Genomic DNA, 18,032 nt, shown 5'->3' with positions numbered 1-18,032 from the left:
TTTCTGTTTAAGAGACTAGGCTATTGGGGATATTGCAATGATTGTCCACTGCCCCCTCAAAAAATGCTTCTTGCTTTTTTTCTAGTACTTTCAGATAATCCAGCCCTGAAGTATTTTTCTACATATCTGAATGAACTATGCTTTCTGTTATATGGTTTATATTCCTTGTTGTCTGTGTAACTTCTAGGCCTGGTGATAAAAAAACCACACCAGCTCGACCTCCTCCACCTAAGGGTGCCCCTGGAAGGCCACCACCACCAATGTCTACCAAGGCCTCATCGCAAAAGGAGAGATTTTCTCGCTCATCATCTGACGTGAACCTCCATAAACAACCAGGCAAATCAGGGCCAGGAGTCAAGAGAACAAAGAACGATACTGCTAAAAATCAAGACCCAGCTTTACCTCCTCGACCCAAGCCAGGCCATCCTCTCTACAGTAAATACATGGTGAGGAAAAGAACAAAATTGGGGTTTGATAGAAGCCACCCTATTGTTTTGTAAGTTATGTAAATAGTAATGCTATATGTTTTTAGGTTGTTTAATGGATCTGTGGGTTTTAAAATAAGTGTTATTGTTCCTCACCCTGAGATCTTATGATGAACGGCAGGATAGACACATTTTTAAGAAATAAGCAAACAGACAAACAATGAATTACCGTATTTTTTGCTCTATAAGACTCACTTTTTCCCTCCTAAAAAGTAAGAGGAAATGTGTATGCATCTTATGGAGCGAATGCAGGCTGTGCAGCTATCCCAGAATCCAGAACAGCAAGAGGGATCACTCTTGCTGTTCTGGCTTCTGGGATTCAGAATATTTGTTTTCTTGTTTTCCTCCTCCAAAAACTAGGTGCGTCTTATGGTCTGGTGCGTCTTATAGAGCAAAAAATATGGTAATACACTGCGGTTTTCGCATGAAAAATTATGCTCCAAAAATATGGTTGATTCTGTATCTTTCAAATGCTTAATGCTTTTAAAATATATTGCATATTTTATTTAAAATGCTTAAAATGTATTTTGATTTTCTTTCTCTACAATATGTAATAAAACATTAAGTTGTGTAGCAAATTGACAGGAGCTATTTTTGGACTGAAACGTTTGAGTTCTTTGTCTTAAGCTTCCTGTGCCTCATGGAATCGCCAAGGAAGATATCTCTCCACAAGATCCCAGCCATCTCTCTTGCAAGGTAAAGCTCTTTCTTGTGGCTTATTCATGCATATGCACATGCTGCTTGCTGAATCATGAACCATCTAACGGCCTTTTGTTAACTTTAAAGCGTGGGGATGTGCTTGTTCTGGTGGACCATGTTGACAACAGCATCATTGAATGTCAAAAGGGTGAAGAAACTGGCAAAGTTCATTCATCCCAGATGCAGATAATAACTCCACTGGATGAGAGTTTGAAAAGCAGACAGAGGGTATGAATTTTAATATACGTATCAAAAACTGTCCAGTTGAAACAAATTAGAAAAAAATAGACAATTATCGAGAGCTGTTCTGCACAGGGCCTATAGCTTCCCATACATTTCTGCAACATCCTAGCATGCTTTGTATTTTAAAATTTGTTACTCCAGGGCAACACCATTTCACTGGAACAGCAGTTGGTAAATCCTAATCCAAAACATAATTTTATTATCTTAGTATAGGATGTTAAGCATCTCGTGCTATTAGGTTACTCTTAGAAATATACCAAGAGGCCTTTATCTGTGGCTCTTAACAAATTAAAATGGATATTGTGTTTTGAAATGGTCAGCATCTTTTGCTCATACTTCCCAAGGGGATTTACTGTTATTGTTGGTGCTCTGGAGTTAGCCTATCTGAGAATTAGTTAGAAAACTTTGCAAATAAGGAAAAGGCTTAGACAGGCACACATCTCATTTACAGTAGCAAAGCAGCGGCTTGCAGTTTTCAGAGATGCGATTTTCTTTTCGCTGATGCATGTACTGCGCTGGTTTAAGATCATTGATTTTCAATGAGATCAGGTGGTATTAAAATCCAGATTAAATGAGAAAAGAAGCAGGCCCCACATTTTATGTCTTAACAGCTAACAACATAAATCGGTGGAAGGTTATATTTAAACCAGTGATGGATGATCCACACAGAAATTAGGGCTCCCAACAAATAACAAACACCAAGCATCACAATTTCCAAATCTACTGTGTTTTAAGGATTCGGACAATATGCGGAAGATTTCTGACCCACGTGTTCCTCATGCGATAGTGCTGCATGATTTTCTAGCAGGTAAGTGCAGTTCAGTGGTAGCAGTGTAAATGGAAACAGTTAAAATTGTGGGCTCTTCTTTCTTTTTGAATCATGTTTACAGATTTTAGCTTAGTTACAGGTTTTAGTTTACTGGTTCTGCTGCATGCCAGAACATATTGACAGTGCTAGGCTGTTTCTTGCTGGGAAACGGCAACATGCTTGAAGCAGTTTCCATTCATAGTTTTCAGTTTATTGCTTATAAGCAAACACAACTAAAGTGATTGCTGCAAGGGACACGATGCAGTGGCTAAGTGAGAAAGTTTAAAGGGGATGAGGATGATGAAGAAGAAATTGAAAGGATCCCCGTGTAAGGCAGAAAGTGTACACAGGTCTGCCATGCCCAGAGTCACTCACTGAGTTACCTTTGTAGAAATGGCTAGATAACCATAAACACAGTTACAAACCTGGTTGACCTGTGGGCAGTACAGGTTTGATAGGCTTCTGGGGTTTGTGGGCAGTTTTCAGAGGGATATGGTGTCAAAGATATATGTGTAGATGGGAGAACAGGGGAAAGGGGCCCAGTACGAATTACTGCAGCTTGCCTCTTGTGCACAACTACTGTTTTGACATATGACGTGGGTAGATGTAATGTTCTGGCACTGCCAGAGACACACACAGAAATGGTTCATGGCTTAAATTAAACTGCACACACTCTGGATTGCAAGAAGGTAAGCACAGAAGGACTTGCCCCAAAGTTTCCAAACTCCACCTCTACCCCCCCCATTACCCCCCCTTAAATGAAAATAATTGGCTTCATTTTGTTGATATTAATATTCCTAGTAGACTATTGGGAGGAAATTTAGGCTCATAGGATGACAGCCAAGTAAATTAGACCCATTGATTTAGCAGGCAGGTTTTATGTTCATAGGGAAGATGTAACCTAGCTCCTCTCTCTGTGCTATTGTAAGGGGCTGTGCTGGCTCCAAACTGCAGTATGTTCCCTACTCCCAACCCTAAGTAGTTTATGTTATAGTATTTTTCAAACTCTGGCTTGTTTTTGCATACAGTGTTTGTTTTAAATGAGCCCTTTCTTAGCAATATTCAACATACTAGGCTACATTAACAGGTATAATTTTTTGTTGTCCACAGAACATACTGATGATTTGGACCTCTATTCTGGAGAGACTGTTTATCTTCTGGAGAAAATAGATGACGAGTGGTACAGAGGAAAATGCAAGAATTGCACAGGGATATTTCCTGCCAGCTTTGTCAAAGTTATTGTAAGTAGGCCACTTCCAGTGAAATATGGTGCATTCCATCTATGTACACATCCCAGTTCTAATTTAATTTCTCCCCTGTGCATTTTATTGAGCATGCCATATAGATAAATCTTGCTTGAGTGCACAAAACCAGATATCAAGTTGCTTGTGAGGTGCAGCAAATCTATTTAATCTCGCAGCTCTGCCTGGCAGTTTATGGGCATCATTTTCATGATAATTTCAAGTTAAGTGAGAACACATCCTTTACTTAATTCAAGTGTGTTCATAAATCACCCAGGAGCATATTGTGCAGTTTCTCACAACAGCAGCCGTGTTACTTTGGGGCTTCTTCTTGGTACATCAGATCAGATTGTCTTCCACTCCTACACCTAAATAACATGGCCACCCATTACGGGCTTCAGTGTGTCTGTGTATCTCCTAAAAAAGGAATGGGAATGTCAAAATCTTACAAAACCAGTTCTCTGCAGCTGATGCTGTGGTTGTATCAAACAGGGTTCCAAAATATGCAGCACTGGGAGAAACAAGATGTAATTTAAGGGACTCTGCGTGCGTTTGTTATTTGTGCAACTATAAAGCAGGAGTGGCTAACCTGTGCCCGTCCAGATGTTTCTGGACTCCAGCTTCCATCAGCTCCAGGAAGTGTGGTCAGTGGTCAGGGATAATGGGAGCTTGGAATATAAAAACATCTGGAGGGGTTCCAGGTTAGCCACTCCAGCTACAGGCAAAGGAATCCAGAATGACTGGTGGCCAGGGGAACAGAAGATTGCAGCTTGCAAGAGTCTTACGGCTGCCCTATGATTTATCAAGCATTCAGGGACAGTAAACTATTAGGTTCTGCTCCATGATTCACCTTGTGCCTTACCGCCACACCTTGTGAATCCATTGAAGGATTTAAGAACTTTAGAAAAAAGAGAGGAACAGAAGAGTGCTTCCTGCTTCCTGTAGGACAGCGGTTCTCAACCTGTGGGTCCCCAGATGTTGTTGGACTACAACTCCCATCATCCCTGAGCTCTGGCCTTGCTAGCTAGGGGTGATGGGAGTTGTAGTTCAACAACATCTGGGGACCCACAGGTTGAGAAAGGCTGCTGTAGGGGAAGTATAACGAGCTGTGCCCTTGTCTACAACAATCTGTTTTGCAGGGTCCGTCTGTGTGTCTGTCTGTGTGTCTAATCTATCAATCATTTGCTCTTGTGATGGTCTGAAAACAACTATAAATTGTAAAACTATGAGCCTAGAGTGACTTCTTTATCTAATGTTCATAAATGTGTTTACTGAAGGGGGGAAATACTTTGGGGGTTGGCAGGATGTTTTTAGAATCATAGTATTGTAGAGTTGGAAGGGACCCTGAGGATTGGATCGTCCAGCCCACTGTAATGTAGGAATATGCAGCTGTCCCATATGGGGATTGAACCACAACCTCTAACCAACAGAGAATAATAGATTTTAAATTGGAAGATTGAACATCAGTCTCAAGATAGAGGGGGGGGGGAGAGTCGCAGCATGTCTTTTGCAGAGATTCTGTATTTCCAGCCTTAGAAACATTTGGTTTTAGTAAGAAGCAAGGGCCATAACCAAGGAGCTACGTGAGTCAGGAAAAAACCTGGCTCAGCCCATCTGAGAACACTGGGATTCATTAGCCATATGCGCTTGTTAGAATTTGGAGCGTATTTCAGTAATTCTTCAGTTTACACATTCTCCAGAATATTTCCACGTTTAACATATTTAACTCAATTTGAAATAGGAGTTGGACATCTGTTCCATGCAATTACTTATTTGGGTAACTTGGGGTGCCTGCTATACATGTACAGCAGATAAATAAAATATTCATCTGGAGGAGGAGAGGTACCTATTTATCTACTTGTATTTTGACGTGCTAGGTTGGCAGGAGCAGGGACCAAGCAACGGGAGCTCACCCTGTCACGGGGATTTGAACCGCCGACCTTCTGATCGGCAAGTCCTAGGCTATGTGGTTTAACCCACAGCACCACCCGCATCCCTTAAATAATGGCAGTGCCATAAATAATGGCATTTACCTCATGGAGCTGCTAATAAACCCATCTCCGTACAATATGTAGGCTTCCAACACAGGTTTTGAGGTAAATGGGTGAACACACCTGAGATTTCGACATGGACTGTTATGATGCCAGTGGAAGTGCAAAATTCCTTTGTGTGTACGTCTACATATGTATGTTATTTTCCATTTCCAACCGTTTAGATTGAAACTATTTAGGTGAAGATTCATTGATCATTCCAAAATATTTCTATTAGGCAGGTGAATTCAAAACCAGAAATGAACACAGATTTTACATAGATTTCCTGATGTGTGGCAGAAGAGATTGCAATTCTGCCATCTAATAAGAAATATTGGTTCTGGAAGCAGTTACTGCTTTGCAGTAAAAGTTTACAACACTCACCCTAGGGTTTCTATGACTGTTTATAGCATATCTCCTTGAGTATAAAACCAAATGCATAGTGGGAGAGCCTCTGGATAATAGATTGTTTCATCCATCTTCTTAAAATTCTTCTTTTGTATGAATAAAGTAGTAGGCTTTGCGACATATGTTTATTTGTTTTGGCTTGCAGATGGTGAGATCCAGGAAATCAAAGTCCTGGAATGGATATGTCTGAATAATTATTCTGACTTTTGTGACACGAACAAGCAGATAATAGACTGTAATATCAATTAGGAGAAGGAGCCAAAGGCAACAGCATGTAATTACTGTACTCTCAGTCCTGATTTCTGCCAGTCGTGTGTGCAGCCAAGAGAGGACTGTTGATGCTGAAGTATGGTATTGGGAACAAAAAAAAAAGTATAGAACATGGTGTGTCTTCCAGAATATTGAATCAGAGACTGATCCTGCAAGAAACCCCTTTGGTTTTGATCCATGACCAAAACATTCTAATAACTGAGCATTGCCACATGAAGGCTGCAGGTGGAACTGCAGTTTTATCAAGCAAGTCTGCATTTTTAAGAATTCTGTTTTCAAAGCAGAGCAAACCTCTGAAGCTGGACACTTACATTTTCCTACGTCTTCTTCCTAGGTTGATATTCCAGGAGAAAGCAACAGGAAAAAAGGGCACTTTTCATCATCCAGTATTGTGTAAGTTTTCACAGCAATATGCAGTAAATGTCTAGAAAACCACAAGCAGAGTTCTGCTCTTTGTCAACAAAGCAGCTGAAGCTCCTTACACTTACACTCACACACACACCCAAAAACCCCTCTATTCTTCTGGGTCATGGAATTATGTGGAATAATGTCTAACGTCTTACAGGGCACCACAGCTAGAGATAGCAATAAAAATCAGACACTCACATGAATAAAAATGCCTTCCACTCACACTAGGGTTTCTATGAAACCTGCAACCTGATTCTAAAACTTCATGCACCAGCACACAAGTTTCTTAAAATGCCATGATATTACAAAATAATGTAGCAGGACTCCAGGCTCTCTCATATTGTGTCAGAAGTATGATTAGTGAGACAAATGATACAGTGGGAAATGTTCCACCTGACTTTGTGCTGCTTGATTCTTGCAAAGTACTTAAAAAAAAAAATCAGTATTGTTAATTCAAGATCAATTACAACGTAAGGTAAAGAACAAGACTTTTTTGTGTGCAGAATATAAACAATTAGTTTGATTTGCAATGATTAAAGGAACTGGCAGATGGCATCATCCCTCAAACGTGTTTTTCCAAGGATTGATGTTAATTTGTTCTAGATGTAGAGCCTGTACTTGCGGAAGATAGGCAATAAAATGTCTGAAGGTAAAAAACAGTAACCTATTTTGATACTCATTAAAGACTGAGTTATGTGAGGAAGGTAGCAATTGCAAATTTCTTATGTATCTGTGAGGTCCCTGCTAAATCAAAACATTTGCATATATCCAGTGACACAGTGGATCTGTCATTTGAAATATTGTTACATAGCATTTTAAAATTGCAATTAAGGTACTGGATTGATTACACTCAGTTGTAGAGTGTCTGCCTACTATAGGATTACTTTTTACAATTCTTTTTCATTTTTAACTCTCGAGCTATAATTTATTGTTCTTTGGTAGTGTGCAGAAAATTTATTTATTGTGTACAATAATCATTCAGTAGGTTAATGGGAACATCTGTCTTTTTATTTATTATTAGAATTTTGATTACGGTAGGAAAAATATTTAAGAAGGCTGGACATTTTACTTTATATTTCAGACGATAAAATGTGATTTGAATTATTTCCATTTGTTATCAGTCTGGAGATAAACCACCAGCTGCCAATGTCATTAAAATAATATTTCAGTGTCATCTGCCCTCCAACATGGCTTTAACAATACCTTACTTTGAATTTACTGTATTGCTAATCTCACCCCCCCTCGCTTTGCAGATATCCTTTTTTGTTCAGCCAGTGATGAAAACAGAGACTGCAAACTGCACACAAACTAGAGATATCACTGAAACTTTTTTAATTTTCTGGCTTGGAAATAGGTACCTCAGGGCTATAGCGGTCACTTAAAATATCAAACATTATGGCCCAATAATTATTTCCCACCTCAAATTTTATGAGCCAGAGAATTCATGTCCTTCCCAACCAATCCATGAGTCCTTCCTGCCCACTTATGTGGCTGCTGGCTTGAATGAAGGCAGGAGTGTTTCCTTGGAAACCCCCCCTGGCACAGGTGCATTTATAGTAATTCATTTTTCCAGCCTGGTTATGACCCAAAGTGATGGGTTGTCCGTCTGCTAATAGTACATGCTTTGCCAGTTGCGAATTGCAGAAGCAACGTTGATTTCCAGCTTATCTGCACTTCCTGTTCTGAGCCAAATAACTGGACGTAATACGAACTGTTTTCTTTGTTTGGGACCACTTTGGAAATCTCACCTTTCCACCCACATTGAGATCATGTAGGCTGGTTTGAAATCACATGCAGAAATGTTAAGTGTTAAGTTGAGCTCTGTATTGAGGTAGTTGCATCAATTCCTGCTGGCAATGTCTGTGCACTACCCTGTTTACATAAATGGATTTCTATGCAGCCACCCACCTGCATCCGTGATCCCAGTGAGAATTTGCATTAGTCATACCTCGGGTTGAAGTAGCTTCAGGATAAGTATTTTCGAATTGCGACCCACAGACACACGGATGCGGGTTGCGTTCACTTCTGGATGCGAACGGGGCTCTGGAACGGATCTCATTCGCATCCAGAGGTACCACTGTATATAAACCAGCTGCTCAGGTCTGAGCATTACGGCCATCTTTAAAACCTGACCTCACCGAAGACTAGATACTGCATTGCTTGACAGCTGTACCGACACAGCACCTACATAGTACCTGTTTGTGTCAGATATGGGTAGAGATTCCCTGGAATGGGCTTAACATCAATGGAAAGAGGCAGGCTGTTTTTTCAAGTCAGCAGTTAGTGCATACATGTGATGAAGGGGGCTCATTTAGAATAAAGCTGTTGCTCCATTCTTAATGTGGTTGATGGTTTGGAGCAAGAGTGGGGGGGGGCTATTACTGCTGTTCCTTTGAGCTTTGTTTTGTTATCTTTGTTATTTTAGAGGCCCTAGATGTATAGCTCGATTTGAGTACATCGGAGATCAGAAAGATGAATTAAGCTTTTCGGAAGGTGAAATTATTACTTTGAAGGAATATGTCAATGAAGAATGGGCTAGAGGAGAGCTGAGAGGCACATCTGGAATTTTCCCCTTGAACTTCGTAGAAATTATTGAAGATCTCCCTGGACTAGGTAATACAGAAAGCAATTGTGAGTAACATTACAATCCAAACCCAAGGTTCACTGAGATGAGAGATGCTGGATTCGCAGAGCTTGGGCTTTCTTAGTTGAGCCAGGGCACAACTCCCCCCATCCTGACTCAGCCAGTGGAACATACACTGATTCAAATTTTGGAAGCAGGTACTGCCTTAACTCTTAATCTCTGTATAGGGCTTAGAAAAGTTTAGGTGATTTATAAGTGATAAATAATAATTCCCTTTATCATCCTCTTATGTAGATGGTGGAACATCACTGAATAAGAATTCTGTGTCTGTGTCACAGGTAATCCATTTAACATTTCTGCTCTTCACATGTTTGGTAAATATGCCATTAGGTATACCTTTAATTAACATGGATGGAATCCAGTTTTCACACCCTGAACAGAAGCAGAGGGTAGGGTCACTGAAAGTGGAAGGGAAATAAAATGCCCTAGTACACATGTGGAATGGAGGTGGTGAAATGGGGCTTGAAGCATTGTGAAAAGAGATGAAGGACATAGGGAAACCCCCACCCACCCGCCCCCATAACTCCTGAATGATTCAGTCCAATTGCTTAGAAAGTTTTAAATTATACAAATTTCAAGGAAATAACAGATTTGCGATTAGCAAGAAAAATCCAAACATTTTTTTCTGGTTTATTTTAAAACATTTTTGTTCCGCCAACAATTCTTTGAGTTGCTTATTTCACTGACAATTAGATTTTTGTTTCTGATACTGATAAAGATGCCCTAGGTGTGCTTGTAGAGATGAGTAAAAAGCAGTCTCTCGTTGGTGACAACTGAGAATTTATGGCTGCACAGAAGCATTGGACAATTATTATAAAATGAAAAGAACCGAGAGCTTGGCTTCTAAATAAACAATACCAGTAATAATAGCTTTATTGAACAAAATGTTATTTTTAGGGGCTGGGTAACGCTCGTTATCATATTTTGCAAAATAGAAAGTGTTATTATTCCTGGGCACTTCTTCATAGATTCATGCTAAACATGCTCATTTATAAGTAAAGCACACCAAATTCAACAGCTCTTTCTTCTGGCATATATGTTTAGGATTACAAACCTGCAGTGATACATTCTCAAATGTGGCCAACATCTTCAGATGCGATCATAAAAGGAAAATGGGAGTCAAGAGAAGGAAGCAAGAGCAGACTTGCAGGAAGCCCATTCATTTCAGAGTTTCCTCCTGCCGTTGAATGCCCAGGGGTCTGGGTTGGAAAGCAGTTATATTGTTGTACTCATTGGGCTTCCGCTTTCTCCATAAAAGTCAATGAAATAAGATGTGTGCACTCAGAACGCCACATTACCTTCTGCCTTTTAGTGTAAGGAGCGCACAGAGAAATAAGCTACTTAAACTGAGCCGAAAGATATGCTATCTTTTCTTTGTGCTTCACAGACCAGGATTGATATAAAGCTTTTTTTCACCAGTAATCTGCTTTAAGCCTATTAAATATTATGTACATAAGTAATGGGGGCTGGGTTGCTTTCCATACAGTAATAGAAAAGTTCTCAATTCCATTTTTGCAGCTGGAAGGACGTGCCGGACAGTGGTGTGATGCACTCCATGATTTTACAGCAGAAACGCAGGAAGACTTGTCCTTTAAAAGGGGAGATCACATCTTGATATTGGAACACTTGGACTCAGAGTGGTACAGAGGGAGACTGAATGGAAAGGAAGGAATTTTCCCTGCAGTGTTTGTTCATGTTTGCTCAGGTAGTGCTGAATGGAATGTAAAATGGGAGTTTCTTGATCTAGTTCTGTATAAACTTTTAAGGTTTTTAGAAATGTATGAAGTGAATTCAAACATGAAGGGCTTACAGTTCTTTTAGGCCTTAGTGGGTACGTGGAAAGGGGCTTCAGGACATGGGTAATTTGCATGATCCACTACGATAGATGGACACGTGGCAGGTTGCACACAAATACATTTCCTGAAATGCCCATTCTACATGATGCAGTTTGCTGCCAATCAGCTTTCTTCATCAAGATGCTGCCCTTGAAAATTTTGATGCAGAAGCTCCAATGCTTCCAGGGCAGATGAAATCCCTTTGAATTAATTTATAAATACTACCACACTTCGTGCTGTTCTAGATTTCTATGCAAATGCCACACTTTAGGTAGCTCGTTCAAAAATGGAAGGCAGTTTCCCAACACTCAAATGCGCTCCGTTGCAGTGAGTTTGCAGATAAGCTTATTATGGCAGCAATTAGACAGGCAGACAGCCTCAGTTGGACCTTGAAGCGTGACACATTCTGCCATGGATCTAACAATTAGTCCATCCCTAGGAGAGGCTTGGTTACATTTCTAAATAAATCACCACTCTCACACACAGAGCTTAGTATTGCAAAAAAGAAAGAAAAAGCAATGAACTCTTAAGGGAAAACATTTGTTTAGACAGAGAAAGCAACTCACTAAATTGACAGAGATGGATGAAGAGTGTACCTTGGTGATGTACAATTGTCATAAATTCCATGGTATTTTTGGTACCCAGATCCTAAAGCTGCAGCATCATGTGGGATACAAGCAGCGCAGTCCCAACCTGTTGTGCTTATAAAAATCCCACTAACCTGCCGTTTGAGTGTCTTGGGACAGTGCCAGTTACTGGCGCAGTAGCACTGACATAGGCCACAGGTTTGGCATTATCTCAATAATGTTTTGGGTACTATCATGCTCACGTCTCTTCAGCTAGGGGGCAACAGGGAAAGAGTGGTTCCTAACCTCACACAATGCCTCAACTTGACTTCAACTAACTCCATGCTTTTAGAAACCCTGAACAGTTTCCAAAACTCCCACTCATACTTGTATTTCTGCTTGGGAAAAAGATGGGAAACAAACTTTTCTTAGGTATACAATATGCATCCTGCTCTCCTCTCCCTTTCCACTCAATCAAATTTTAGACGAAAGTAAGAAATATGGTAGCTAATGGGAAACAGTGTAGTACAATTGCCATCTTTGCGATGAAAGAATAATACTATCATTCTGTTTTACAGGAGGAACACAGTCATCACAACCTCTAGGTACTAAGAAACAAAAAGCCAAGGCTTTATATGACTTCCATGCTGAGAACGTAGATGAACTCTCCTTCAAGGTATCTTTTTAAACCCATCCATTTTGTTTATTTGCCACACTGCAGTGCTAAAGGTGGCACTGTGTAACTCTTAAAAATATTGATCTGCATCTCTTTTTCAGTTGGTAAGTTGAATAAGTATATCCAGAACAATTCTCCACTTGATAGAGCTACTTCTGAAGTATTATTGTTACAGCTGAGCCAGGGAGCTGATTTAAGACTGAGTCAGAATATAGGTCTAGGTAGCTTAGTATTGACAACCATAGCTGAAAGCTGCTCTCTAAGGTTTCAGTCTTTCCCATCCCCATTCTTGACCCCAGGGATTGAACCTAGGGTTTTTCAACCACTAAGCTACAGCCCCTAAAATATGAGGTCATATACTTGTTTATTGTTTAAATGTTTGGGCCTCCCTAAACTGATCCAGTGGCCAGTGGGGTAAGGGACATAAACTTAAATGTGCATGGAGACAGGAATCCTCGGATTTAGTTCCTAGCATATCTTAATAGGGTTGGGTTGTTTGAAACCCTTGAGCACCTCAGCTAATCAATGTACACAATGCTAAGCTAGATATACTGGTGGTCAAGGCAGTTCCTATAGTATGCTGAATACAACTGAAGATAAGAGTGAGGTGCTGTTGAAATTGGTGCCACGATCAGCTACCTCTCAGCTGACAAAGAATATATTGGCACACAAAATACCGCCTGCAATTTGGCTAGTCAAGGAAAGTCTTTATTTTGTGCAATAAGATTCATTTCATCCAACCTAAAGGAATGGCAAGCGAATATAGAACTTCAGCAGAATGCCACTAGAAGACCATCTATGGGAACTTGACAATACTGAAAAAAATGACACCCTTCCAGATTTATATTTACTTTAACTATTCCATCAGGTTGGTGATATCCTAACTGAACTGGAGTCTGTAGATGAAGAATGGGTGACTGGAGAGCTACATGGCAAAACTGGAATATTCCCCAAAAACTTTGTCCAGATTATACATCCCTCCTGAAGATAAAACCCAGTTTTGGACCATCTGCCTACAGAAGCCTATACAAGCAAATACCTTACTAGCACAAAAGCACATTACTGCAGGCAGCAAAGGTTGCCTTCTATGATCATACGATCTACTCTTTGACTATCAAATGCATTTTTGCACTATTTTTATAAAGGTATACTAGAATATACAACATTTTGTAGACTATACAATATTTTGTTTCACGTTTACACTTATTTAGAAGTCTTGCTTACTCGTTCTTCCAAGAAATGGAATTTGGTACAATACTTGACTGCTGGCAACTTGCATTTTAGCAAATGCAGCTAAATATTCAAGCTGCGTTCTTCCTTTCCAATGCCATACTATGCTTAAATCAGTAAACACTAAATAGCCACTGTGTGAAAACATTAGCCCTGATGTACAGTCTGATCACTGTAAGGTACAGGGTTTGGTGGGTTGGGTTTTTTGTTTCAGAAACCATGTTAAACTGCTTATTGCTTACTCCATCACTTAGTGTTAAAGGAATAAAATATCATGAAACACGATTCTAGAACAGTGTTTCTCAAACTTGGGTTTCCAGCTGTTGCTGGACCTCACCACTGGTTCTGCTAGCTAGGGATGATGGGAGCTGTAATCCAACAACAGCTGAAAACCAAAGTTTGAGGAAACGCTGGTCTAGGTTACTCAGTTATATGAGCAGATGAAGGTTCTTATACCAACCCATACCATTGTTCTGTTTAGCCTAGTACTATCTACTCTGACTGCCAGGGGCTCTACATGGGTTCAAGCAGTAGTTTCTTGGTTGCTATCTGATCTTTAACTGGTCATATAAAGGACTGAATCCAAAACAATATGTGTGCAGGGCACATGCTTCACCACTAAATTATGCAGACAAGTGGCTCATTATCTAGTAATTACAGTATAAAAGGTTCTCCTATTCAGAATGCTGCCTTCAATTCAACCTGGTGCTTTATACCCTTCATTCTTTCATATTGTATTCAATTTTTTAAACCTTTTGCTGACTTCCCTTGTCATCTTTTCACCATATTTTCTTGAACTAAGAGTACTTTTGTGTTCGAAATAATGTTGCATGTGAAAATATGCCTCGCTATAGGTGACATCCAACTAAGACATACTCATAGCAGATCTGCAGAAATCAATGACTTATTTCATTGAGTCAATGCTATGGCTTAGTTGGATACCACCCTATATGACCGCTTCTTTATAACAAGTTAGACATACCATAGTTTTGTCAAAAATCTGTATTGCTGCCCATGGATTTTGTCTTCCTGTGTGTCTCTAAAAAGTGTGTAACTTACATCAAAGCTGCATGCTGGTTTGTTCTTGCCTGCCTTTTTCAGAGTTCTAAGATGAATCTAGTTAAGATGATAAAGGAAAAATAGCAATTCGGTGGCTGTATTATACTTATCCTACATCTGTAATGCAGGTCTGTGCTGAATAATTTTCATTACACACCCACACCCAAGTTAGTGTAGGAAACAGCACTTTATGCATATACATTAAAAATCTGATTAAGCCACAGGCAACTAGACTGAATCTAAACTGATCAAGAAACCGTGAAACTGCAAAAGCAATTACATAAAGATTTCAGTTAATTCAACCATCCTAAGTCTTTCCCTGGGCCGTTCACTGATACTCCAAAATTGTATCTTCAAAAGAAGGAACCTTCCAATTGCATCCAGAGCAGGTACTAGGCATTTGAATTTTAACAATGTTTTTCAGAGACTGACTACTTTTGACTACTTTTTCATAACATCTTGCTCATAACAAGTTGAGTTCTACATAAATTAATGTCTTCACTTTCTTCCAGCCAATTGGGTAGTTGTATGACATAGGTACAAATAATTCATTTCTGCATGGGCAGTAGATACCCAGTCTTCTTCAGATCCTTGCTATATTCAGCTTCAGATTTTAAAACCAAAACTTTGTTAAACACGAGGATACTGAAATTACAAATACCCTCCTCTGAACAATATGAAACAGAATTAACAGTGCCTGGAACTGCAGGCGGCTTGCTTCTCATCCAAGTATACAGAAAGCTTCAAGCAGCTACAGGTTGCCTTTAATTGCAATTCTTTTGCAATCTGGTCAGTTGAGGACTGAGGTGAGTAATGCTGATCAAGAACTTACTCAAATTGACTTTGTAGGTGGCTTTCTCCAAATTTTATCTCCTAATCCATTTCAAAGTTCCCCTTTAAAAACAAGTCAAATGTCAACTGGTTATTTTTACACAGGACTGTCCCTGGACCCAGGATAGTAAACCTTGTTGATATTAGATGAACAGGTCTGGAGAAACCCCATGCTTACTGTAAATTTCTTCCTCCTTCCCTTGAATAAAGCAGTAAGCTGAAAAACTGTTCATTCTGATAGAGAAGTGACTTTAGGCTTAGCACTGTACTAGGAAAGGTAAGGTAGGCAAGATTGTTTAATTGTACCTAATATGTCATGATTGACCACTTTCCATCTCATGGAAAGTTTTATGTATGCTACCTAAAAGGTGTGCTTAAAGAAAATTCGGGTTATCTAATCTTTATAAGAACAAACTTACTCTGTGCCTTTTCATAGAGGAGTCATACATACTCACCCAACTTGCTTTCAGTGCAAAATGTATATGGACTACTATATGAATTCTCACACCTAAAACAGTATATGGGGCTTTGCTAGTATGAAGACAATACAGTGGTACCTCAGCTTAAGAACAGGCCTGTTTACGAACGATTTGGTTTACGAACTCCGCAAAACCAGAAGCAGTGTCCCGGTTTGCGAACTTTACCTCGGACCAAGAGCGGAATCCGAACGGTGGAAGGACACCGGCAGCAGGACGCCTCATTAGGGAAAGCACACCTCAGTTTAAAAACTGTTTTGGTTTAAGAATGGACTTCCAGAACGGATTAAGTTTGTAAACCAAGATACCACTGTACCAGCCTTTTCATCCAGCTATTATGGAGTCTCTAATAACAAAAATTTTATTATTTATACCCCGCCCATCTGGATTTTTAGTTGCTTTCATACTTTAGCAGAGCAGTATATGTCCTATGCAAAAGCCACCTTTTTCACCATATAGACCTGGCTGTCTTATAACAGCCATTAGCAGATTCTCATTCTATCAAAGCTATATCCTGTGCAGTTACTAGCTAAGTTACTGAAGGTCACTTGAAGTGTCCACTGAAAATCAATTCCAGATTCAGGGTAATGTTTACTTATTTGTTGAAAATGCCTGCTTTTCTAATGATTTCAAAGAAATATTGCCAACAAATAGAGATTTAAGTATTAAGGCAGTTGGGAATTGCTGACTTTTTTGGCCTCTTTAATGAAAATGCATTAATTGCTTTTTCCTAAATGGGTATTATATCTATTAGCATCTCATTAATTTAAATAGGCAACTGGCTGAGCGTTCTTTTATTCTCATCGTTCTGCATACCAAGATTGCCAAATGCAACAATCTCATCCCAACAGTGCCATCTAAGAGGGTCATAATACAGCTTTAATGATTGAAACTTGAAAAATACTCATTAAAAATTAAATGCATGACTAGTTGACATCACTTTCCAGAATGAGACTATGAAGTATTTTAGACAATGATCTAAACTCCACAGCATACCATTCCGTGGGAAAGCAGGATAGGGCAAATTAGTCTAAAATATATATGCAATCATAAATGTAAACCAGAGACTGTTAAAGTATACGAGTTTATTTTAAACCTGCAGGGATTTTTAAACTTAGAAAATCTGCATACAAAAGCCACATTACCTCTGGACATTCAGTGTACTCCCCCTCCACTTTATGGTACCCCATGTTTGTTTAACCAATAAACTTTTCTGTTTGACTGAAACTGTGTGAAGTGAAACAACTGACTGGACAAGGGGAGCATCATGCGAAGTTTGGTTTCATGGATTTGTAGAGCTCCAAGCTCTAGCCAACTGGGCTATCCAGGCACAAGTAATCGTAAGTTCAGCTAACGTGGTCCAGAAGCTGCTAGGATGAAGGCATTTACAGAGTTCAAAGTTTACTGCTTGCTCCATAAAAACCAACAAGATTTACTGTGTTTTCCAAAACCAGAAACAAGCTAGGCATGGCCATTTTGATTGAGAACTCTATGGAAACCATGAGCAGGCACAGAAAGACGGGGAGGCCATATGGGCCACTTGGTTCGGGCCTCCGATTCCAAAGGGGGCCTCGGTCAGCATATTCACAATTATTTATATACCTACTTATTTATAAGACTTCAGTTATCCCCAGGGTAAAAAAAGGGGGGGCACATTACTACCTGGCCCGGGCCTCTGCCTGGCTCTGACAATGAGACACAATCTTATACTTAACAAGATCACCAAGCAAGCAAATATGGATTATCTTTTACTTCCATTTTATGTTGTCCAAATACCTACTCTGTCGTCACAATAATGTGCCTACTAAACAATACCAACATTTCCCAACCATTTTCTTCTTCTGTAAATTTCAAGATACTTGTTATGCATAATCTCTTGTATATATTCAAAAATAAAATTTGAATTCAAAAATTGTTTCTGTGTAAATATGCGTAAGATGCAGCCTTAGATAAAGGTAGTGGCGATTAAAGCTATTTCAGTGGGCTCGGTCTTAAGTGTCATAGTTTTAAGAGTGGGTTTATTTATACCAGTGGTGTCCAAACCTTTTTCAAAGAGGGCCAGATTTGATGAAGTGAAGAGGCGTGGGGGCCGACCAAAGTTATTGAGCGCTTTTTTTTCTTTT

The 18,032-nt window shown here is 39.6% G+C and overlaps 1 protein-coding gene across 8 annotated transcripts in view; it reads left to right on the top strand.

Moving 5' to 3' along the window:
• Positions 1–17,821, top strand: part of SH3D19 (SH3 domain containing 19) — a 67,699-nt gene extending 49,878 nt beyond the window's left edge. For 5 of the 8 annotated variants that reach the window (XM_083519904.1, XM_083519902.1, XM_083519901.1 and 2 more), the window contains 11 exons: positions 188–446; positions 1,113–1,181; positions 1,272–1,412; positions 2,163–2,235; positions 3,346–3,476; positions 6,519–6,577; positions 9,018–9,205; positions 9,471–9,514; positions 10,755–10,941; positions 12,216–12,313; positions 13,182–17,821. In XM_083519904.1, the coding sequence (XP_083376030.1) occupies positions 188–446; positions 1,113–1,181; positions 1,272–1,412; positions 2,163–2,235; positions 3,346–3,476; positions 6,519–6,577; positions 9,018–9,205; positions 9,471–9,514; positions 10,755–10,941; positions 12,216–12,313; positions 13,182–13,298 (1,366 nt within the window). In that variant the 3' untranslated portion in view covers positions 13,299–17,821. The remainder of the gene's footprint in view (positions 1–187; positions 447–1,112; positions 1,182–1,271; positions 1,413–2,162; positions 2,236–3,345; positions 3,477–6,518; positions 6,578–9,017; positions 9,206–9,470; positions 9,515–10,754; positions 10,942–12,215; positions 12,314–13,181) is intronic. The other 3 variants (XM_083519907.1, XM_083519903.1, XM_083519908.1) reach the window with 1 other exon arrangement.
• Positions 17,822–18,032: the final 211 nt, after the last annotated feature.

The sequence above is a fragment of the Podarcis liolepis genome (genome assembly GCF_965112155.1).
Source record: "Podarcis liolepis genome assembly, chromosome: 9".
Lineage (NCBI taxonomy): Eukaryota > Metazoa > Chordata > Lepidosauria > Squamata > Lacertidae > Podarcis > Podarcis liolepis.
Note: the sequence above shows the minus strand (reverse complement) of the source record. Positions and strands in the feature narration are given on the sequence as shown.